Source organism: Euprymna scolopes, chromosome 22, assembly GCF_053919585.1.
Source record: "Euprymna scolopes isolate OS-2025 chromosome 22, ASM5391958v1, whole genome shotgun sequence".
Taxonomy (NCBI): Eukaryota; Metazoa; Mollusca; class Cephalopoda; order Sepiida; family Sepiolidae; genus Euprymna; species Euprymna scolopes.
The window spans coordinates 113,212,686-113,233,979 of NC_136503.1; the positions used below are offsets into that span (position 1 = coordinate 113,212,686).

Here is a 21,294-nt window from a genome sequence, read left to right on the forward strand (position 1 = left end):
CTCCATAATTTGTTTTCCCTGACAATACATGTTTTTCTTGATTGTGTGTTAGAGATTTTCAATGCAGACTCTTCCATTAGTAATTACATATATAATTTTCACTCCTTTTTTATGCTGTTTTATTATATTCGTCTTGCATTTGTCTTTTACAAACTTTCTCTGTGAAAAATAAATGCATACCAACATTATATATATTTAATTACATATATATATATATATATATATATATATATATATATAGAGAGAGAGAGAGAGAGAGAGAGAGAGAGAGAGAGAGGGAGGGAGTTTATTATACAAACATTATTGGTTACATATGTGCATATATGTTTCAGTGGAATCCCAATTCAAGGATAAGACCTCATCAGATCCCCCCCAAAAAAGAGTTGTTTTCTTTTCTTGTTGCAGACTATCTACTAGTTGGCCAGTCGTATACAAATTCCAAGAGAGATAGGAGCCTTCTATCATGTCTGAAAATGACACAATGTTCAACAAGCAAGATAAGAGATGTGCCACTGTACAACTCATGCTCTCTACCGATCCAAGTTTTGACAACAGGACCATTGCCAACACATTTTAAATGCATCGTGGATTGCCATGAATTACAGGGGTGTGCTCAGGGTGATGAAAACAAAGTTTCCAACGACAGTTATGGTCTTTGATGTAGTTTCAAGTGAGGGCCACATCATGCCACCTCACATCTTCAAAGTCGGCTTGAAAGTCAACACCAAAGTGAACCTGGATGTGCTGAAGAGTGTGGTGATCCCCTGATACAATCAGATGGCTGTTGGCAGACCCTGGGTGTGGTAGTAGGACTTGGCGCCAGCCCACAAGTCCAAAGAGATCAAGGTTTAGCTTCAGAAGGAGTGCTAGGACTGTGTACCCTTCTCACCCCCCCCCCCCCTCTGATCTGAACCCGCTGGACTACTTTGTTTGGTCATACGTTGAGAACATCATCAACATGGCTTTCTACAACATCAAATATAGCCTGATCGCCAAGCTCCTGCCAGTGCCTGTGGAAAAGGCATGCTCCCAGTTCCGGACCCATATTGAAGCGGTGATTGAGGTTCAAAGCGGTTACATTGAATAGATATTAGCTCTACTACATAATCAAGTTATCTGAATTGATCTTTTTCAATAAACGTTTTAAAAGAAAGCTGTAGCGTTGTTTTCTTTAGAGTGATAGTTTTATTGTTCCACCCGGTGTGTGTGTGTATATATATATTCATATATACACACATGTGTTATATGGCATAATCGCATTGACACACCGGTTCTCGTCAGATCACCGAAGTTAAGCATAGTTGAGTCTGGTTAGTACCAGATGGGTGACTATTTGGGAATTCTAGGCGCTGTATGTGTTCTCCGATTATCTCAGCATTTGTTTCCAGTCGTCCTGGACTTCACTTCACTTTCCACTGGTTTTTAACAATGTCGACTCAAGAGAGGTGTGGTTGGAGATTGCGCACCTCCTGCCACAAAAATTTCACGCACAGGCACTCTTATGGTGGATATCCATATTCTGTTTTTATATGCATGTGTACACACACACACACATACACACACACACACACACACATACAGGGTAACCCCCAAAAAACAAAAAACATAGAAAGTATATCTAGACCATATGCTGTAGAACGGAGAAAAAAAAGGCCAAAGACCCTAGTGTTTTGATGTGATGTTTTGAATGTACCTATTTACTATGCCTCCCCACGGGACAGAGTTAGACACCAGGGTCGTTTTTTAACGTGGAGAAAAGGTACAAAAATAAAAATTGTCTCAGTCGTGAAGGATTTCTCCTCCACCGAAAGAGAACAAGAAATAGAATAAACTAGTTATGACCAAAGTTTCATTTCATTCAAACAAAACACTAAGAAACAGGGCCTAATTAGAGTTGGTGCCCGTTTTTTGGGGGTCACCCTGTGTGTGTGTGTATATATATATATATATATATATATATATATATATATATATGCATTTATTTTTCATATTATGAGACTATAAAGTGGACCTTGAGTTTATTTTCACTTTCTCTTCCCTTATTTTGTTCATAGTTCTCACAGTTTACAATGTTTCTGACAAAGAGGGAGAATTGCTGTTTTCTGGGTCAGAATTTTACCATCTAACACTTATCACTGGATAGTTTTTGACTTTAAAGTAGTATTTTTCTTCTTAGCTTCATACATCAAGGAGCATCATGCCTTGTCTGGAGGGATTTCCATAAAACAATTAGTTGATGAAAAAACATCAGCACAAATGGGTTTAAAAAAATAATGACTGGACAAATAAATGTGTAACTTACTATTTCGTATTGGGTATTTTGAGCCGATTTTAGAAGCAAGGTAAATTCCATTTTTTTTTTTCATTTTTGTTAGGATATTTCATAGGTAATTTTTGAAAATCTTTTCCTTCTTTAAACCTTCAATGAAGTATGAACAGAGTTCTTGAAATGATGAATTTAAAGGAATGTTTCTAGATCTGGCAGTGTACCAGGAGAAAGTTTTACATGTCTCCATGCAGTGACTTAGTCCACAATACATTGTAGTCTACATTGCACTGTAGAGAACTTACTGTTGATTTTATAAGATTATTTGTAAATAATGGCTTCACATAAAGTTTAAAATGTATACCGTAAGATGGACTGACTCTGGCCACCCGGGGTGACTTTGAGCCATTAAAATAAAAAAATAAATAAATATGTAAATAACTCTGCAGCAAATATTTGCTACTGCACCACAACGCATCTGTAAAATTATGAAATCGTATAGGACCTGGAAATTATATTTAAAATTTAGAGATCATATATTACTTACTCATTATTATTTTAATTTATATTTATTTTAAAGGATCAAAGTCACCCAGGGTGGCCAGTGTCACCCCAGTTTTTGATAAGTCAAGCATCATGGTTCGATTGTGCTCTAAACAGAAACATTCATTTCAAACTCGTCCTTTTCTTATCAAAGAACTAACTGTGGATTTTATAAAATTATTTTTATTTTTATTTTATTTTTTTAAATTAAAATTAAACGTATAAAAGTCAAGTATCACAGTTCAATTGTGCTCTAAACAGAAACATCCATTTCGAATGTGCCTCTATCCTACAAAAGAACCTACTGTTTATTTTATACACCGGGGCTTTCTGCTTGTGTGGTGATAAAACTTCTTAAACGCACTTGTAATGTTAGGTTGTATAAAAGTGTTAACTTTGGTTAAAATCGGACTTAGCACTTTAATCAGCTTTTTTCGATTATTGATTTTTGATACTTATCAGACGCATTCTGATACAAAAGCTACATAAGAACACTCCCAGACACATCAAGTACTTTTGTGTGAGAGTTTTAAAAAATCGGCCGAACCATTTCCGAGTCGATAGGGAACGAACTCACACATATACGCAAAGTTCCTTTTATACAATAGTAGAGATTATATAAGATCTCTTTTTTTACATACTTATTTGTATCCATACTTTCGAATCGTGGGATAATCGTCAAACATCATTATACAAATCGTTTGTCATCGATATAGATTGTTCTTTGAGCCACAGGAAAACCAAAGATGAATCTATGGACTGACCTTTAATTGCGTTGATCTTTGCCTTTTTTTTCTTTTCTTTTCTTCTACACGTTTATCCTTTTTGAGTTGTTATTTCATACCACTTTTTTAAAATCTCAAATTATGTTGTACTAGCGGGGATCGGGCTTTGCTCAGGCGTAAAATACACTTAAACATGCTATTTTAATTAGTCCAGATTTCATATATATTATTATAGACGTGATTTCAAAAGTTAAAAAAAAAATGTATTTGAGTTGCATCAGTTAGACTCAAAATCAAAACTGTAGCATTCAAAGCTCGTGACGTTACCACTGTACAAACACGAAACGCATATGAATTGCTGAAAAATTAAAAATAAACTAAGATAAATGCATAAAATTTATAGCGATCTTTTCAATTTTGACCCATTTTTGACCCCTTAAAAATTATATTAACCGGCTAAAGAGCCATACAAGAACAGTCCGTAAAAAATCTCATCATTTGAGGCCCCTAGCGCTGCTCTGCAACTTTTAGTTTCAGGGGAGATACAATTTGAAAGTGTCAAGACAAACAGACAGACATACATATAGTCTTTTATATATTAGATTGTCAGCCGGGGATATATAGCGAGTATGGCACTAAAATGCTATATATTATATAGCGGGGTTATATAAAAGGTGTATATTTACGAAGGACCATAAACGCGTCCATGTAATTTACTGCGTATATATAACGTTGTATATATGCACTTGTCTTTACACGTGTGAAATATAATGTATTGTGATCGTCTAGTAATCTTCGTTGCGTTTATCTACAGTTTGTTGTGGGTGTATATAATTGTTGAGGTATGCGCGAGTCTTAAGTGTTTGTGATCGTTTAGCTTTTCTATTGGTCTCGAGTTGATGCATGTATAACGTGTGTTTGTACGTATCGATATAATAATGTTTGTGAACATATAATAACAGATACTAATACTTTTAATAACAACCATTGACAACCGGAACAAATAACATCTTCGTCTGTTTACCGAAACAAATGAAAGACATACATTTAGTCGCAACTATCGACGTGTTGTTCCGCTGTGCATCTGAAAATGCGAGACATTTCCTCCCCCGAAAACTCAAACAAATTTGTTTCCACGTTTAACATTTATTATTAGTTGCGACTCGTTGTTCCCAGTTCGTACGCCGTTCTTTTTTCAGGGATTACATATTACTATCTTGCCAGTCTAGTGCCTCCTTAGTTGTTCTCTGACTCCCAGATGCGAACGCCAACCCTGTCCAATTGATTGTTCAGCTCCACTGTCTCTCCTCGATTGACTTCCTCAAACTGACTAACTCTACGTGTATATTAAAAACTATCTTCCTTCGTAATTACGTCATCAACTCCTGTGACCAAAGAATCAAATCAGCTGATCCATCTTTGTCACATATGTTTGTTTATCTTGCTAACATTCCTATTTTTTCTAACATTCCAATGTTAACATTCCAACGTTAACATTTCAACGTTAACATTTCAACGTTAACATTCCAATGTTAACGTTCCAATATTAACATTTCAACGTTAACATTCCAATGTTGACATTTCAACGTTAACATTCCAATGTTACCATTCCAACGCTAGCATTCCAATGTTAACATTTCAACGTTAACATTCCGATACATTTCTAACATAAATATTTTATCTTTAAAATAACTGATTTGTTTCGATACATATTTTCAAACATTCTTTTTTTTTTTTTTTTTTTTTTTTACACAGGAATCACCACTTCTCAAGGCCCGGAGGCCACTCGAGGATAAGGGTTAATGGATATGCATTACTCAATGTGATTATAGCGTAGTATACATAAGTAGTGAGAATTTTGTAAATTGGATTACTTAGGGGGACAGTTCATCAAGAACTTACTTACATTGGACTTGAAAACAATCAGATTGTAGTCAGCTGGAAAGCAGGCTAACAACAGAGAGTTCCACAGGCGTGCAGTTCTAAGAAAGAAGCTTTGTTCATGGGATCTACATTAAGGTTTAGGCACAGATAAATAGTGTGGGAAATTATTGATAGTGGTTTTGGCTAGACGAGTGTTTTTCGTGAAGGTTTAGCGAGGGGGGATCATAGATTGGAATTCAGCTGTGAGAAAGAGGTTGCAAGGAAGAGAAAAGGGCATCCCCACTAAGCTACGAAGTCAATTTTGATTTCTGTCAAGGCAGGATAAGCTGCTTCTAGCAGCTCCTACCCAGATGCGGCAACAGTACTCCACCGTTGGCCGTACCTTCTATTTTACAAACATCAACAACGATCATAATAATCGTTCAGGTTACTCGGTGTTTTCCCGGACCCAACAAAATAACAATCACACAATTTTTTTTCTGTATATATTAATCCTCCATACTTACTAATTCATTAGTGGCACTGTGGGTTGGATTCTCCTGATCGTTTCCATCTTTTCAATAAAAATATTGAACTGCGACAAACCCATAAACATGAGCAACTAAAATGGAAGAAGAAGAAGAGAAAAAACAGTAATGGAAACGGATATTAAGATGTGTTAATTCAATTTGCAGACTTAACATCTAACATTGCTATTTCAAACTTAAGCATGGCAGACCAAAAGACCAACCTATCTACCAACAGAACATCTTATAAAAATTGCGTGAAAACATCTCACATTGCTATTTCAAACTTAAGCATGGCAGACCAAAAGACCAACCTATCTACTGTCAGAACATCTTATAAAAATTGCGTGAAAACATCTAGCATTGCTATTTCAAACATAAGCCTGAAAGAGCCACGAAAGTGTGTGACCAACACACTGAACAACCTTCTTATGGAGATACTTTGATGCATCTAAAATTAAATGAGTCGCTTAAATTGAATCATTAAGCCATGATAAGTACGGACAAAAATGTCCGAAGAATAGCGGAAACTTATAGGTGGACATGGTTTGGAAAGCCAGATTATCATCATTTTTTATTGTATTTGAAAGATTTAAGCCTTAATTTAATTTCCAAAAGGGAAAAAAATATTTTCACACGTGAAAAAAAAAAAAACGTTACAAGGAAAAATGTTTTCATGGCGACATTCGGAAACTGAGAACTCCAGCTAAATTTTTTAATTAAATAAATCCATTGTAACAATCTTTTAAAAGATAAATATTAGTTTTCTGGGACAATTCTAAAGATAAGTAATAAAGTCCTAAAATATTAAATTATATTTTAAAAAAAAAACACCTTGTTTGTACAAAAAATAGCTTAATTAACCCCCAAAAGCGAGAGATTCCAACTTCACACAATCCCAACAAATGAAAATTCGTCCAGCATAGGTTCTACGGAAGTCAAAATGTCAGAAGATCAAAAGGCTATCTGAAAATGGCGTCGGCTGGTTGAAGGGAGGGCGTGAAAACATCTAGCATTGCTATTTCAAACTTAAGCATGGCAGACCAAAAGACCAACCTATCTACCGTCAGAACATCTTATAAAAATTGCGTGAAAACATCTAGCATTGCTATTTCAAACTTAAGCATGGCAGACCAAAAGACCAACCTATCTACCGTCAGAACATCTTATAAAAATTGCGTGAAAACATCTAGCATTGCTATTTCAAACTTAAGCATGGCAGACCAAAAGACCAACATATCTACCGTCAGTACATCTTATAAAAATTGCGTGAAAACATCTAACATTGCTATTTCAAACTTAAGCATGGCAAACCAAAAGACCAACCTATCTACTGTCAGAACATCTTATAAAAATTGCGTGAAAAAATCTAACATTGCTATTTCAAACTTAAGCATGGCAGACCAAAAGACCAACCTATCTACCGACAGAACATCTTATAAAAATTGCGTGAAAACATCTAACATTGCTATTTCAAACTTAAGCATGGCAGACCAAAAGACCAACCTATCTACCGTCAGAACATCTTATAAAAATTGCGTGAAAACATCTAACATTGCTATTTCAAACTTAAGCATGGCAGACCAAAAGACCAACCTATCTACTGTCAGAACATCTTATAAAAATTGCGTGAAAAAATCTAACATTGCTATTTCAAACTTAAGCATGGCAGACCAAAAGACCAACCTATCTACCGACAGAACATCTTATAAAAATTGCGTGAAAACATCTAGCATTGCTATTTCAAACTTAAGCATGGCAGACCAAAAGACCAACCTATCTACCGTCAGAACATCTTATAAAAATTGCGTGAAAACATCTAGCATTGCTATTTCAAACTTAAGCATGGCAGACCAAAAGACCAACCTATCTACTGTCAGAACATCTTATAAAAATTGCGTGAAAACATCTAACATTGCTATTTCAAACTTAAGCATGGCAGACCAAAAGACCAACCTATCTACTGTCAGAACATCTTATAAAAATTGCGTGAAAACATCTAGCATTGCTATTTCAAACATAAGCCTGAAAGAGCGACGAAAGTGTGTGACCAACACACTGAACAACCTTCTTATGGAGATACTTTGATTCATCTAAAATTAAATGAGTCGCTTGAATTGAATCATTAAGCCATGATAAGTACGGACAAAAATGTCCGAAGAATAGCGGAAACTTATAGGTGGACATGGTTTGGAAAGCCAGATTATCATCATTTTTTTTTTGTAAGTTTCCGATTATTTTTTTTTATTGTATTTGAAAGATTTAAGCCTTAATTTAATTTCCAAAAGGAAAAAAAATATTTTCACACGTGAAAAAAAAAAAAAACGTTACAAGGAAAAATGTTTTCATGGCGACATTCGGAAACTGAGAACTCCAGCTAAATTTTTTAATTAAATAAATCCATTGTAACAATCTTTTAAAAGATAAATATTAGTTTTCTGGGACAATTCTAAAGATAAGTAATAAAGTCCTAAAATATTAAATTATATTTAAAAAAAAAACACCTTGTTTGTACAAAAAATAGCTTAATTAACCCCCAAAAGCGAGAGATTCCAACTTCACACAATCCCAACAAATGAAAATTCGTCCAGCATGGGTTCTACGGAAGTCCAAAATGTCAGAAGATCAAAAGGCTATCTGAAAATGGCGTCGGCTGGTTGAAGGGAGGGCGTGCAAAGCCGAATGGTTTTCTTTTTTTTTTCCTCAGCCGTGCATCCGTACATTCCTATCATGAACGTTTGTATAATTTTTACCATTTTTTAATTTATTTATTTTTCTGTGTTCCTGTTTTTAAAATAAAAAAAAATATTTTTATTTTTCAAGATCATATAAAAATTATATTACGCTGAAGATTACACATTCATTCAGGCAAAGAAAATATTAGAATCTTACATATAAAAAAATTAGAATCTTACATATAAAAAAATTAGAATCTTACATATAAAAAAATTAGAATCTTACATATAAAAAAATTAGAATCTTACATATAAAAAAATTAGAATCTTACATATAAAAAAATTAGAATCTTACATATAAAAAAATTAGAATCTTACATATAAAAATATTAGAATCTTACATATAAAAATATTAGAATCTTACATATAAAAAAATTAGAATCTTACATATTAAAAAATTAGAATCTTACATATAAAAATATTAGAATCTTACATATAAAAAATTAGAATCTTACATATAAAAATATTAGAATCTTACATATAAAAATATTAGAATCTTACATATAAAAAAATTAGAATCTTACATATTAAAAAATTAGAATCTTACATATAAAAATATTAGAATCTTACATATAAAAATATTAGAATCTTACATATAAAAAAATTAGAATCTTACATATTAAAAAATTAGAATCTTACATATAAAAATATTAGAATCTTACATATAAAAAATTAGAATCTTACATATAAAAATATTAGAATCTTACATATAAAAATATTAGAATCTTACATATAAAAAAATTAGAATCTTACATATTAAAAAATTAGAATCTTACATATAAAAATATTAGAATCTTACATATAAAAATATTAGAATCTTACATATAAAAAAATTAGAATCTTACATATTAAAAAATTAGAATCTTACATATAAAAATATTAGAATCTTACATATAAAAAAATTAGAATCTTACATATTAAAAAATTAGAATCTTACATATTAAAATATTAGAATCTTACATATAAAAATATTAGAATCTTACATATAAAAAAATTAGAATCTTACATATAAAAAAATTAGAATCTTACATATTAAAATATTAGAATCTTACATATAAAAATATTAGAATCTTACATATTAAAAAATTAGAATCTTACATATAAAAAAATTAGAATCTTACATATAAAAATATTAGAATCTTACATATAAAAAAATTAGAATCTTACATATAAAAAAATTAGAATCTTACATATTAAAAAATTAGAATCTTACATATAAAAATATTAGAATCTTACATATAAAAATATTAGAATCTTACATATAAAAATATTAGAATCTTACATATAAAAAATTAGAATCTTACATATAAAAATATTAGAATCTTACATATAAAAATATTAGAATCTTACATATAAAAAAATTAGAATCTTACATATAAAAATATTAGAATCTTACATATAAAAATATTAGAATCTTACATATAAAAATATTAGAATCTTACATATAAAAAAATTAGAATCTTACATATAAAAAAATTAGAATCTTACATATTAAAAAATTAGAATCTTACATATAAAAATATTAGAATCTTACATATAAAAAATTAGAATCTTACATATAAAAATATTAGAATCTTACATATAAAAATATTAGAATCTTACATATAAAAAAATTAGAATCTTACATATAAAAAAATTAGAATCTTACATATAAAAATATTAGAATCTTACATATAAAAATATTAGAATCTTACATATAAAAAAATTAGAATCTTACATATTAAAAAATTAGAATCTTACATATAAAAATATTAGAATCTTACATATAAAAAATTAGAATCTTACATATAAAAATATTAGAATCTTACATATAAAAATATTAGAATCTTACATATAAAAAAATTAGAATCTTACATATTAAAAAATTAGAATCTTACATATAAAAATATTAGAATCTTACATATAAAAATATTAGAATCTTACATATAAAAAAATTAGAATCTTACATATTAAAAAATTAGAATCTTACATATAAAAATATTAGAATCTTACATATAAAAAAATTAGAATCTTACATATTAAAAAATTAGAATCTTACATATTAAAATATTAGAATCTTACATATAAAAATATTAGAATCTTACATATAAAAAAATTAGAATCTTACATATAAAAAAATTAGAATCTTACATATTAAAATATTAGAATCTTACATATAAAAATATTAGAATCTTACATATTAAAAAATTAGAATCTTACATATAAAAAAATTAGAATCTTACATATAAAAATATTAGAATCTTACATATAAAAAAATTAGAATCTTACATATAAAAAAATTAGAATCTTACATATTAAAAAATTAGAATCTTACATATAAAAATATTAGAATCTTACATATAAAAATATTAGAATCTTACATATAAAAATATTAGAATCTTACATATTAAAAAATTAGAATCTTACATATAAAAATATTAGAATCTTACATATAAAAATATTAGAATCTTACATATAAAAAAATTAGAATCTTACATATAAAAAAATTAGAATCTTACATATAAAAAATTAGAATCTTACATATAAAAAAATTAGAATCTTACATATTAAAAAATTAGAATCTTACATATAAAAAAATTAGAATCTTACATATTAAAAAATTAGAATCTTACATATTAAAAAATTAGAATCTTACATATTAAAAAATTAGAATCTTACATATAAAAATATTAGAATCTTACATATAAAAATATTAGAATCTTACATATAAAAAAATTAGAATCTTACATATAAAAAAATTAGAATCTTACATATAAAAAAATTAGAATCTTACATATAAAAAAATTAGAATCTTACATATAAAAAATTAGAATCTTACATATAAAAAAATTAGAATCTTACATATTAAAAAATTAGAATCTTACATATTAAAAAATTAGAATCTTACATATTAAAAAATTAGAATCTTACATATAAAAATATTAGAATCTTACATATAAAAATATTAGAATCTTACATATAAAAAAATTAGAATCTTACATATAAAAAAATTAGAATCTTACATATTAAAAAATTAGAATCTTACATATAAAAAAATAGAATCTTACATATAAAAATATTAGAATCTTACATATAAAAATATTAGAATCTTACATATAAAAATATTAGAATCTTACATATTAAAAAATTAGAATCTTACATATAAAAAAATAGAATCTTACATATAAAAAAATTAGAATCTTACATATAAAAAAATTAGAATCTTACATATTAAAAAATTAGAATCTTACATATAAAAAAAATAGAATCTTACATCTAAAAATATTAGAATCTTACATATAAAAATATTAGAATCTTACATATAAAAATATTAGAATCTTACATATAAAAAAATTAGAATCTTACATATTAAAAAATTAGAATCTTACATATAAAAAAATTAGAATCTTACATATAAAAAATTAGAATCTTACATATAAAAAAAATAGAATCTTACATATAAAAATATTAGAATCTTACATATAAAAATATTAGAATCTTACATATTAAAAAATTAGAATCTTACATATTAAAAAATTAGAATCTTACATATAAAAAAATAGAATCTTACATATAAAAATATTAGAATCTTACATATAAAAAAATTAGAATCTTACATATAAAAATATTAGAATCTTACATATAAAAATATTAGAATCTTACATATAAAAAAATTAGAATCTTACATATTAAAAAATTAGAATCTTACATATTAAAAAATTAGAATCTTACATATAAAAAAATTAGAATCTTACATATTAAAAAATTAGAATCTTACATATAAAAAAATAGAATCTTACATATAAAAATATTAGAATCTTACATATAAAAATATTAGAATCTTACATATTAAAAAATTAGAATCTTACATATTAAAAAATTAGAATCTTACATATAAAAAAATAGAATCTTACATATAAAAATATTAGAATCTTACATATAAAAATATTAGAATCTTACATATAAAAATATTAGAATCTTACATATAAAAAAATTAGAATCTTACATATTAAAAAATTAGAATCTTACATATAAAAATATTAGAATCTTACATATAAAAATATTAGAATCTTACATATAAAAATATTAGAATCTTACATATAAAAAAATTAGAATCTTACATATAAAAAAATTAGAATCTTACATATAAAAAAATTAGAATCTTACATATAAAAATATTAGACTCTTACATATAAAAAAATTAGAATCTTACATATTAAAATATTAGAATCTGACATATAAAAAAATTAGAATCTTACATATAAAAAAATTAGAATCTTACATATAAAAATATTAGAATCTTACATATAAAAATATTAGACTCTTACATATAAAAAAATTAGAATCTTACATATAAAAATATTAGAATCTTACATATAAAAATATTAGAATCTTACATATAAAAAAATTAGAATCTTACATATAAAAAAATTAGAATCTTACATATAAAAAATTAGAATCTTACATATAAAAAATTAGAATCTTACATATAAAAAAATTAGAATCTTACATATAAAAAAATTAGAATCTTACATATAAAAAAATTAGAATCTTACATATAAAAAAATTAGAATCTTACATATAAAAAAATTAGAATCTTACATATAAAAATATTAGAATCTTACATATAAAAAAATTAGAATCTTACATATTAAAATATTAGAATCTGACATATAAAAAAATTAGAATCTTACATATAAAAAAATTAGAATCTTACATATAAAAAATTAGAATCTTACATATAAAAAATTAGAATCTTACATATTAAAATATTAGAATCTTACATATTAAAATATTAGAATCTTACATATAAAAATATTAGACTCTTACATATAAAAAAATTAGAATCTTACATATTAAAATATTAGAATCTGACATATAAAAAAATTAGAATCTTACATATAAAAATATTAGACTCTTTCATATAAAAAAATTAGAATCTTACATATTAAAATATTAGAATCTGACATATAAAAAAATTAGAATCTGACATATAAAAAAATTAGAATCTTACATATAAAAATATTAGAATCTGACATATAAAAAAATTAGAATCTTACATATTAAAATATTAGACTCTTTCATATAAAAAAATTAGAATCTTACATATTAAAATATTAGAATCTGACATATAAAAAAATTAGAATCTTACATATAAAAAAATTAGAATCTTACATATAAAAATATTAGAATCTGACATATAAAAATATTAGAATCTTACATATAAAAAAATTAGAATCTTACATATTAAAAAATTAGAATCTTACATATAAAAATATTAGAATCTTACATATAAAAATATTAGAATCTTACATATAAAAATATTAGAATCTTACATATTAAAAAATTAGAATCTTACATATAAAAATATTAGAATCTTACATATAAAAATATTAGAATCTTACATATAAAAAAATTAGAATCTTACATATAAAAATATTAGAATCTTACATATTAAAAAATTAGAATCTTACATATAAAAATATTAGAATCTTACATATAAAAAAATTAGAATCTTACATATTAAAAAATTAGAATCTTACATATAAAAATATTAGAATCTTACATATAAAAATATTAGAATCTTACATATAAAAATATTAGAATCTTACATATTAAAAAATTAGAATCTTACATATAAAAAAATTAGAATCTTACATATAAAAATATTAGAATCTTACATATAAAAAAATTAGAATCTTACATATAAAAAATTAGAATCTTACATATTAAAAAATTAGAATCTTACATATAAAAATATTAGAATCTTACATATAAAAATATTAGAATCTTACATATAAAAATATTAGAATCTTACATATTAAAAAATTAGAATCTTACATATAAAAATATTAGAATCTTACATATAAAAATATTAGAATCTTACATATAAAAAAATTAGAATCTTACATATAAAAAAATTAGAATCTTACATATTAAAAAATTAGAATCTTACATATTAAAAAATTAGAATCTTACATATTAAAAAATTAGAATCTTACATATAAAAATATTAGAATCTTACATATAAAAATATTAGAATCTTACATATAAAAAAATTAGAATCTTACATATAAAAAAATTAGAATCTTACATATAAAAAAATTAGAATCTTACATATAAAAAAATAGAATCTTACATATAAAAATATTAGAATCTTACATATAAAAATATTAGAATCTTACATATAAAAATATTAGAATCTTACATATAAAAAAATTAGAATCTTACATATTAAAAAATTAGAATCTTACATATAAAAATATTAGAATCTTACATATAAAAAAATTAGAATCTTACATATAAAAAAATTAGAATCTTACATATAAAAAAATTAGAATCTTACATATAAAAATATTAGACTCTTACATATAAAAAAATTAGAATCTTACATATTAAAATATTAGAATCTGACATATAAAAAAATTAGAATCTTACATATAAAAAAATTAGAATCTTACATATAAAAATATTAGAATCTTACATATAAAAATATTAGACTCTTACATATAAAAAAATTAGAATCTTACATATAAAAATATTAGAATCTTACATATAAAAAAATTAGAATCTTACATATAAAAATATTAGAATCTTACATATAAAAATATTAGAATCTTACATATAAAAAAATTAGAATCTTACATATAAAAAAATTAGAATCTTACATATAAAAAAATTAGAATCTTACATATAAAAAAATTAGAATCTTACATATTAAAAAATTAGAATCTTACATATAAAAAATTAGAATCTTACATATAAAAAAATTAGAATCTTACATATAAAAAAATTAGAATCTTACATATAAAAAAATTAGAATCTTACATATAAAAAAATTAGAATCTTACATATAAAAAAATTAGAATCTTACATATAAAAATATTAGAATCTTACATATAAAAAAATTAGAATCTTACATATTAAAATATTAGAATCTGACATATAAAAAAATTAGAATCTTACATATAAAAAAATTAGAATCTTACATATAAAAAAATTAGAATCTTACATATAAAAATATTAGACTCTTACATATAAAAAAATTAGAATCTTACATATAAAAAAATTAGAATCTTACATATAAAAATATTAGAATCTTACATATAAAAATATTAGAATCTGACATATAAAAAAATTAGAATCTTACATATAAAAAATTAGAATCTTACATATAAAAAAATTAGAATCTTACATATAAAAAAATTAGAATCTTACATATAAAAAAATTAGAATCTTACATATAAAAAAATTAGAATCTTACATATAAAAAAATTAGAATCTTACATATAAAAAAATTAGAATCTTACATATAAATAAATTAGAATCTTACATATAAAAAAATTAGAATCTTACATATAAAAAAATTAGAATCTTACATATAAAAAATTAGAATCTTACATATAAAAATATTAGAATCTTACATATAAAAAAATTAGAATCTTACATATAAAAAATTAGAATCTTACATATAAAAAAATTAGAATCTTACATATAAAAATATTAGAATCTTACATATTAAAATATTAGAATCTTACATATAAAAAAATTAGAATCTTACATATAAAAATATTAGAATCTTACATATAAAAAAATTAGAATCTTACATATAAAAAATTAGAATCTTACATATAAAAAAATTAGAATCTTACATATAAAAATATTAGAATCTTACATATTAAAATATTAGAATCTTACATATAAAAAAATTAGAATCTTACATATAAAAAATTAGAATCTTACATATAAAAATATTAGAATCTTACATATTAAAATATTAGAATCTTACATATAAAAATATTAGAATCTTACATATAAAAAAATTAGAATCTTACATATAAAAAATTAGAATCTTACATATAAAATATTAGAATCTTACATATTAAAATATTAGAATCTTACATATAAAAAAATTAGAATCTTACATATAAAAAAATTAGAATCTTACATATAAAAAAATTAGAATCTTACATATAAAAAATTAGAATCTTACATATAAAAAATTAGAATCTTACATATAAAAAAATTAGAATCTTACATATAAAAAAATTAGAATCTTACATATAAAAAAATTAGAATCTTACATATAAAAAAATTAGAATCTTACATATAAAAAAATTAGAATCTTACATATAAAAATATTAGAATCTTACATATAAAAAAATTAGAATCTTACATATTAAAATATTAGAATCTGACATATAAAAAAATTAGAATCTTACATATAAAAAAATTAGAATCTTACATATAAAAAATTAGAATCTTACATATAAAAAATTAGAATCTTACATATTAAAATATTAGAATCTTACATATTAAAATATTAGAATCTTACATATAAAAATATTAGACTCTTACATATAAAAAAATTAGAATCTTACATATTAAAATATTAGAATCTGACATATAAAAAAATTAGAATCTTACATATAAAAATATTAGACTCTTTCATATAAAAAAATTAGAATCTTACATATTAAAATATTAGAATCTGACATATAAAAAAATTAGAATCTTACATATAAAAAAATTAGAATCTTACATATAAAAATATTAGAATCTGACATATAAAAAAATTAGAATCTTACATATTAAAATATTAGACTCTTTCATATAAAAAAATTAGAATCTTACATATTAAAATATTAGAATCTGACATATAAAAAAATTAGAATCTTACATATAAAAAAATTAGAATCTTACATATAAAAATATTAGAATCTGACATATAAAAATATTAGAATCTGACATATAAAAAAATTAGAATCTTACATATAAAAATATTAGAATCTTACATATAAAAATATTAGAATCTGACATATAAAAAAATTAGAATCTTACATATAAAAAAATTAGAATCTTACATATAAAAAAATTAGAATCTTACATATAAAAAAATTAGAATCTTACATATAAAAAAATTAGAATCTTACATATAAAAAAATTAGAATCTTACATATAAAAAAATTAGAATCTTACATATAAAAAAATTAGAATCTTACATATAAAAAAATTAGAATCTTACATATAAAAAAATTAGAATCTTACATATAAAAAAATTAGAATCTTACATATAAAAAAATTAGAATCTTACATATAAAAAAATTAGAATCTTACATATAAAAAAATTAGAATCTTACATATAAAAAAATTAGAATCTTACATATAAAAAAATTAGAATCTTACATATAAAAAAATTAGAATCTTACATATAAAAAATTAGAATCTTACATATAAAAAAATTAGAATCTTACATATAAAAAAATTAGAATCTTACATATAAAAATATTAGACTCTTACATATAAAAAAATTAGAATCTTACATATAAAAAAATTAGAATCTTACATATAAAAATATTAGAATCTTACATATAAAAATATTAGAATCTGACATATAAAAAAATTAGAATCTTACATATAAAAAATTAGAATCTTACATATAAAAAAATTAGAATCTTACATATAAAAAAATTAGAATCTTACATATAAAAAAATTAGAATCTTACATATAAAAAAATTAGAATCTTACATATAAAAAAATTAGAATCTTACATATAAAAAAATTAGAATCTTACATATAAAAAAATTAGAATCTTACATATAAAAAAATTAGAATCTTACATATAAAAAAATTAGAATCTTACATATAAAAAAATTAGAATCTTACATATAAAAAAATTAGAATCTTACATATAAAAAAATTAGAATCTTACATATAAAAAAATTAGAATCTTACATATAAAAAAATTAGAATCTTACATATAAAAAATTAGAATCTTACATATAAAAAAATTAGAATCTTACATATAAAAATATTAGAATCTTACATATTAAAATATTAGAATCTTACATATAAAAAAATTAGAATCTTACATATAAAAAATTAGAATCTTACATATAAAAATATTAGAATCTTACATATTAAAATATTAGAATCTTACATATTAAAAAATTAGAATCTTACATATAAAAATATTAGAATCTTACATATAAAAAAATTAGAATCTTACATATAAAAATATTAGAATCTTACATATAAAAATATTAGAATCTTACATATTAAAATATTAGAATCTTACATATAAAAAAATTAGAATCTTACATATAAAAATATTAGAATCTTACATATAAAAAAATTAGAATCTTACATATAAAAATATTAGAATCTTACATATAAAAATATTAGAATCTTACATATTAAAATATTAGAATCTTACATATAAAAAAATTAGAATCTTACATATTAAAAAATTAGAATCTTACATATAAAAATATTAGAATCTTACATATAAAAATATTAGAATCTTACATATAAAAAAATTAGAATCTTACATATAAAAAAATTAGAATCTTACATATAAAAATATTAGAATCTTACATATTAAAATATTAGAATCTGACATATAAAAATATTAGAATCTTACATATTAAAAAATTAGAATCTTACATATTAAAAAATTAGAATCTTACATATAAAAATATTAGAATCTTACATATTAAAATATTAGAATCTGACATATAAAAAAATTAGAATCTTACATATAAAAAAATTAGAATCTTACATATAAAAAAATTAGAATCTTACATATAAAAAAATTAGAATCTTACATATAAAAATATTAGAATCTTACATATTAAAATATTAGAATCTTACATATAAAAAAATTAGAATCTTACATATAAAAAATTAGAATCTTACATATAAAAATATTAGAATCTTACATATTAAAATATTAGAATCTTACATATAAAAAAATTAGAATCTTACATATTAAAAAATTAGAATCTTACATATAAAAATATTAGAATCTTACATATAAAAATATTAGAATCTTACATATAAAAAAATTAGAATCTTACATATAAAAAAATTAGAATCTTACATATAAAAATATTAGAATCTTACATATAAAAAAATTAGAATCTTACATATAAAAAATTAGAATCTTACATATAAAATATTAGAATCTTACATATTAAAATATTAGAATCTTACATATAAAAAAATTAGAATCTTACATATAAAAAATTAGAATCTTACATATAAAAAAATTAGAATCTTACATATAAAAATATTAGAATCTTACATATAAAAAAATTAGAATCTTACATATAAAAAAATTAGAATCTTACATATTAAAATATTAGAATCTGACATATAAAAAAATTAGAATCTTACATATAAAAAAATTAGAATCTTACATATAAAAATATTAGAATCTTACATATAAAAATATTAGACTCTTACATATAAAAAAATTAGAATCTTACATATAAAAAAATTAGAATCTTACATATAAAAAAATTAGAATCTTACATATAAAAATATTAGACTCTTACATATAAAAAAATTAGAATCTTACATATAAAAAAATTAGAATCTTACATATAAAAATATTAGAATCTTACATATAAAAATATTAGAATCTGACATATAAAAAAATTAGAATCTTACATATAAAAAATTAGAATCTTACATATAAAAAAATTAGAATCTTACATATAAAAAAATTAGAATCTTACATATAAAAAAATTAGAATCTTACATATAAAAAAATTAGAATCTTACATATAAAAAAATTAGAATCTTACATATAAAAAAATTAGAATCTTACATATAAAAAAATTAGAATCTTACATATAAAAAAATTAGAATCTTACATATAAAAAAATTAGAATCTTACATATAAAAAAATTAGAATCTTACATATAAAAAAATTAGAATCTTACATATAAAAAAATTAGAATCTTACATATAAAAAAATTAGAATCTTACATATAAAAAAATTAGAATCTTACATATAAAAAAATTAGAATCTTACATATAAAAAAATTAGAATCTTACATATAAAAAAATTAGAATCTTACATATAAAAAAATTAGAATCTTACATATAAAAAAATTAGAATCTTACATATAAAAAAATTAGAATCTTACATATAAAAAAATTAGAATCTTACATATAAAAAAATTAGAATCTTACATATAAAAAAATTAGAATCTTACATATAAAAAAATTAGAATCTTACATATAAAAAAATTAGAATCTTACATATAAAAAAATTAGAATCTTACATATAAAAAAATTAGAATCTTACATATAAAAAATTAGAATCTTACATATAAAAAAATTAGAATCTTACATATAAAAAAATTAGAATCTTACATATAAAAATATTAGACTCTTACATATAAAAAAATTAGAATCTTACATATAAAAAAATTAGAATCTTACATATAAAAATATTAGAATCTTACATATAAAAATATTAGAATCTGACATATAAAAAAATTAGAATCTTACATATAAAAAATTAGAATCTTACATATAAAAAAATTAGAATCTTACATATAAAAAAATTAGAATCTTACATATAAAAAAATTAGAATCTTACATATAAAAAAATTAGAATCTTACATATAAAAAAATTAGAATCTTACATATAAAAAAATTAGAATCTTACATATAAAAAAATTAGAATCTTACATATAAAAAAATTAGAATCTTACATATAAAAAAATTAGAATCTTACATATAAAAAAATTAGAATCTTACATATAAAAAAATTAGAATCTTACATATAAAAAAATTAGAATCTTACATATAAAAAAATTAGAATCTTACATATAAAAAAATTAGAATCTTACATATAAAA

General features: G+C 22.3%; 1 protein-coding gene and 1 long non-coding RNA gene across 3 annotated transcripts in view; one reads left to right on the forward strand and one right to left on the reverse strand.

Annotated features, from left to right (window-relative positions):
* Window positions 1–6,741, forward strand: part of LOC145243664 (uncharacterized) — a 38,679-nt gene extending 31,938 nt beyond the window's left edge. Inside the window, exon 2 of the long non-coding RNA XR_013862930.1 lies at window positions 5,290–6,741. This is a non-coding gene — a long non-coding RNA (uncharacterized LOC145243664). The remainder of the gene's footprint in view (window positions 1–5,289) is intronic.
* The window catches only part of LOC145243663 (cilia- and flagella-associated protein 54-like), a 449,435-nt gene that overhangs the window by 232,664 nt on the left and 195,477 nt on the right, over window positions 1–21,294 (reverse strand). For both annotated transcript variants that reach the window (XR_013862929.1, XM_080106712.1), the window contains exon 35: window positions 5,925–6,019. Coding sequence is in view for 1 of the 2 variants with exons in the window: in XM_080106712.1 (XP_079962838.1) it covers window positions 5,925–6,019 (95 nt within the window). In the remaining variant the exon portion in view is untranslated. The remainder of the gene's footprint in view (window positions 1–5,924; window positions 6,020–21,294) is intronic.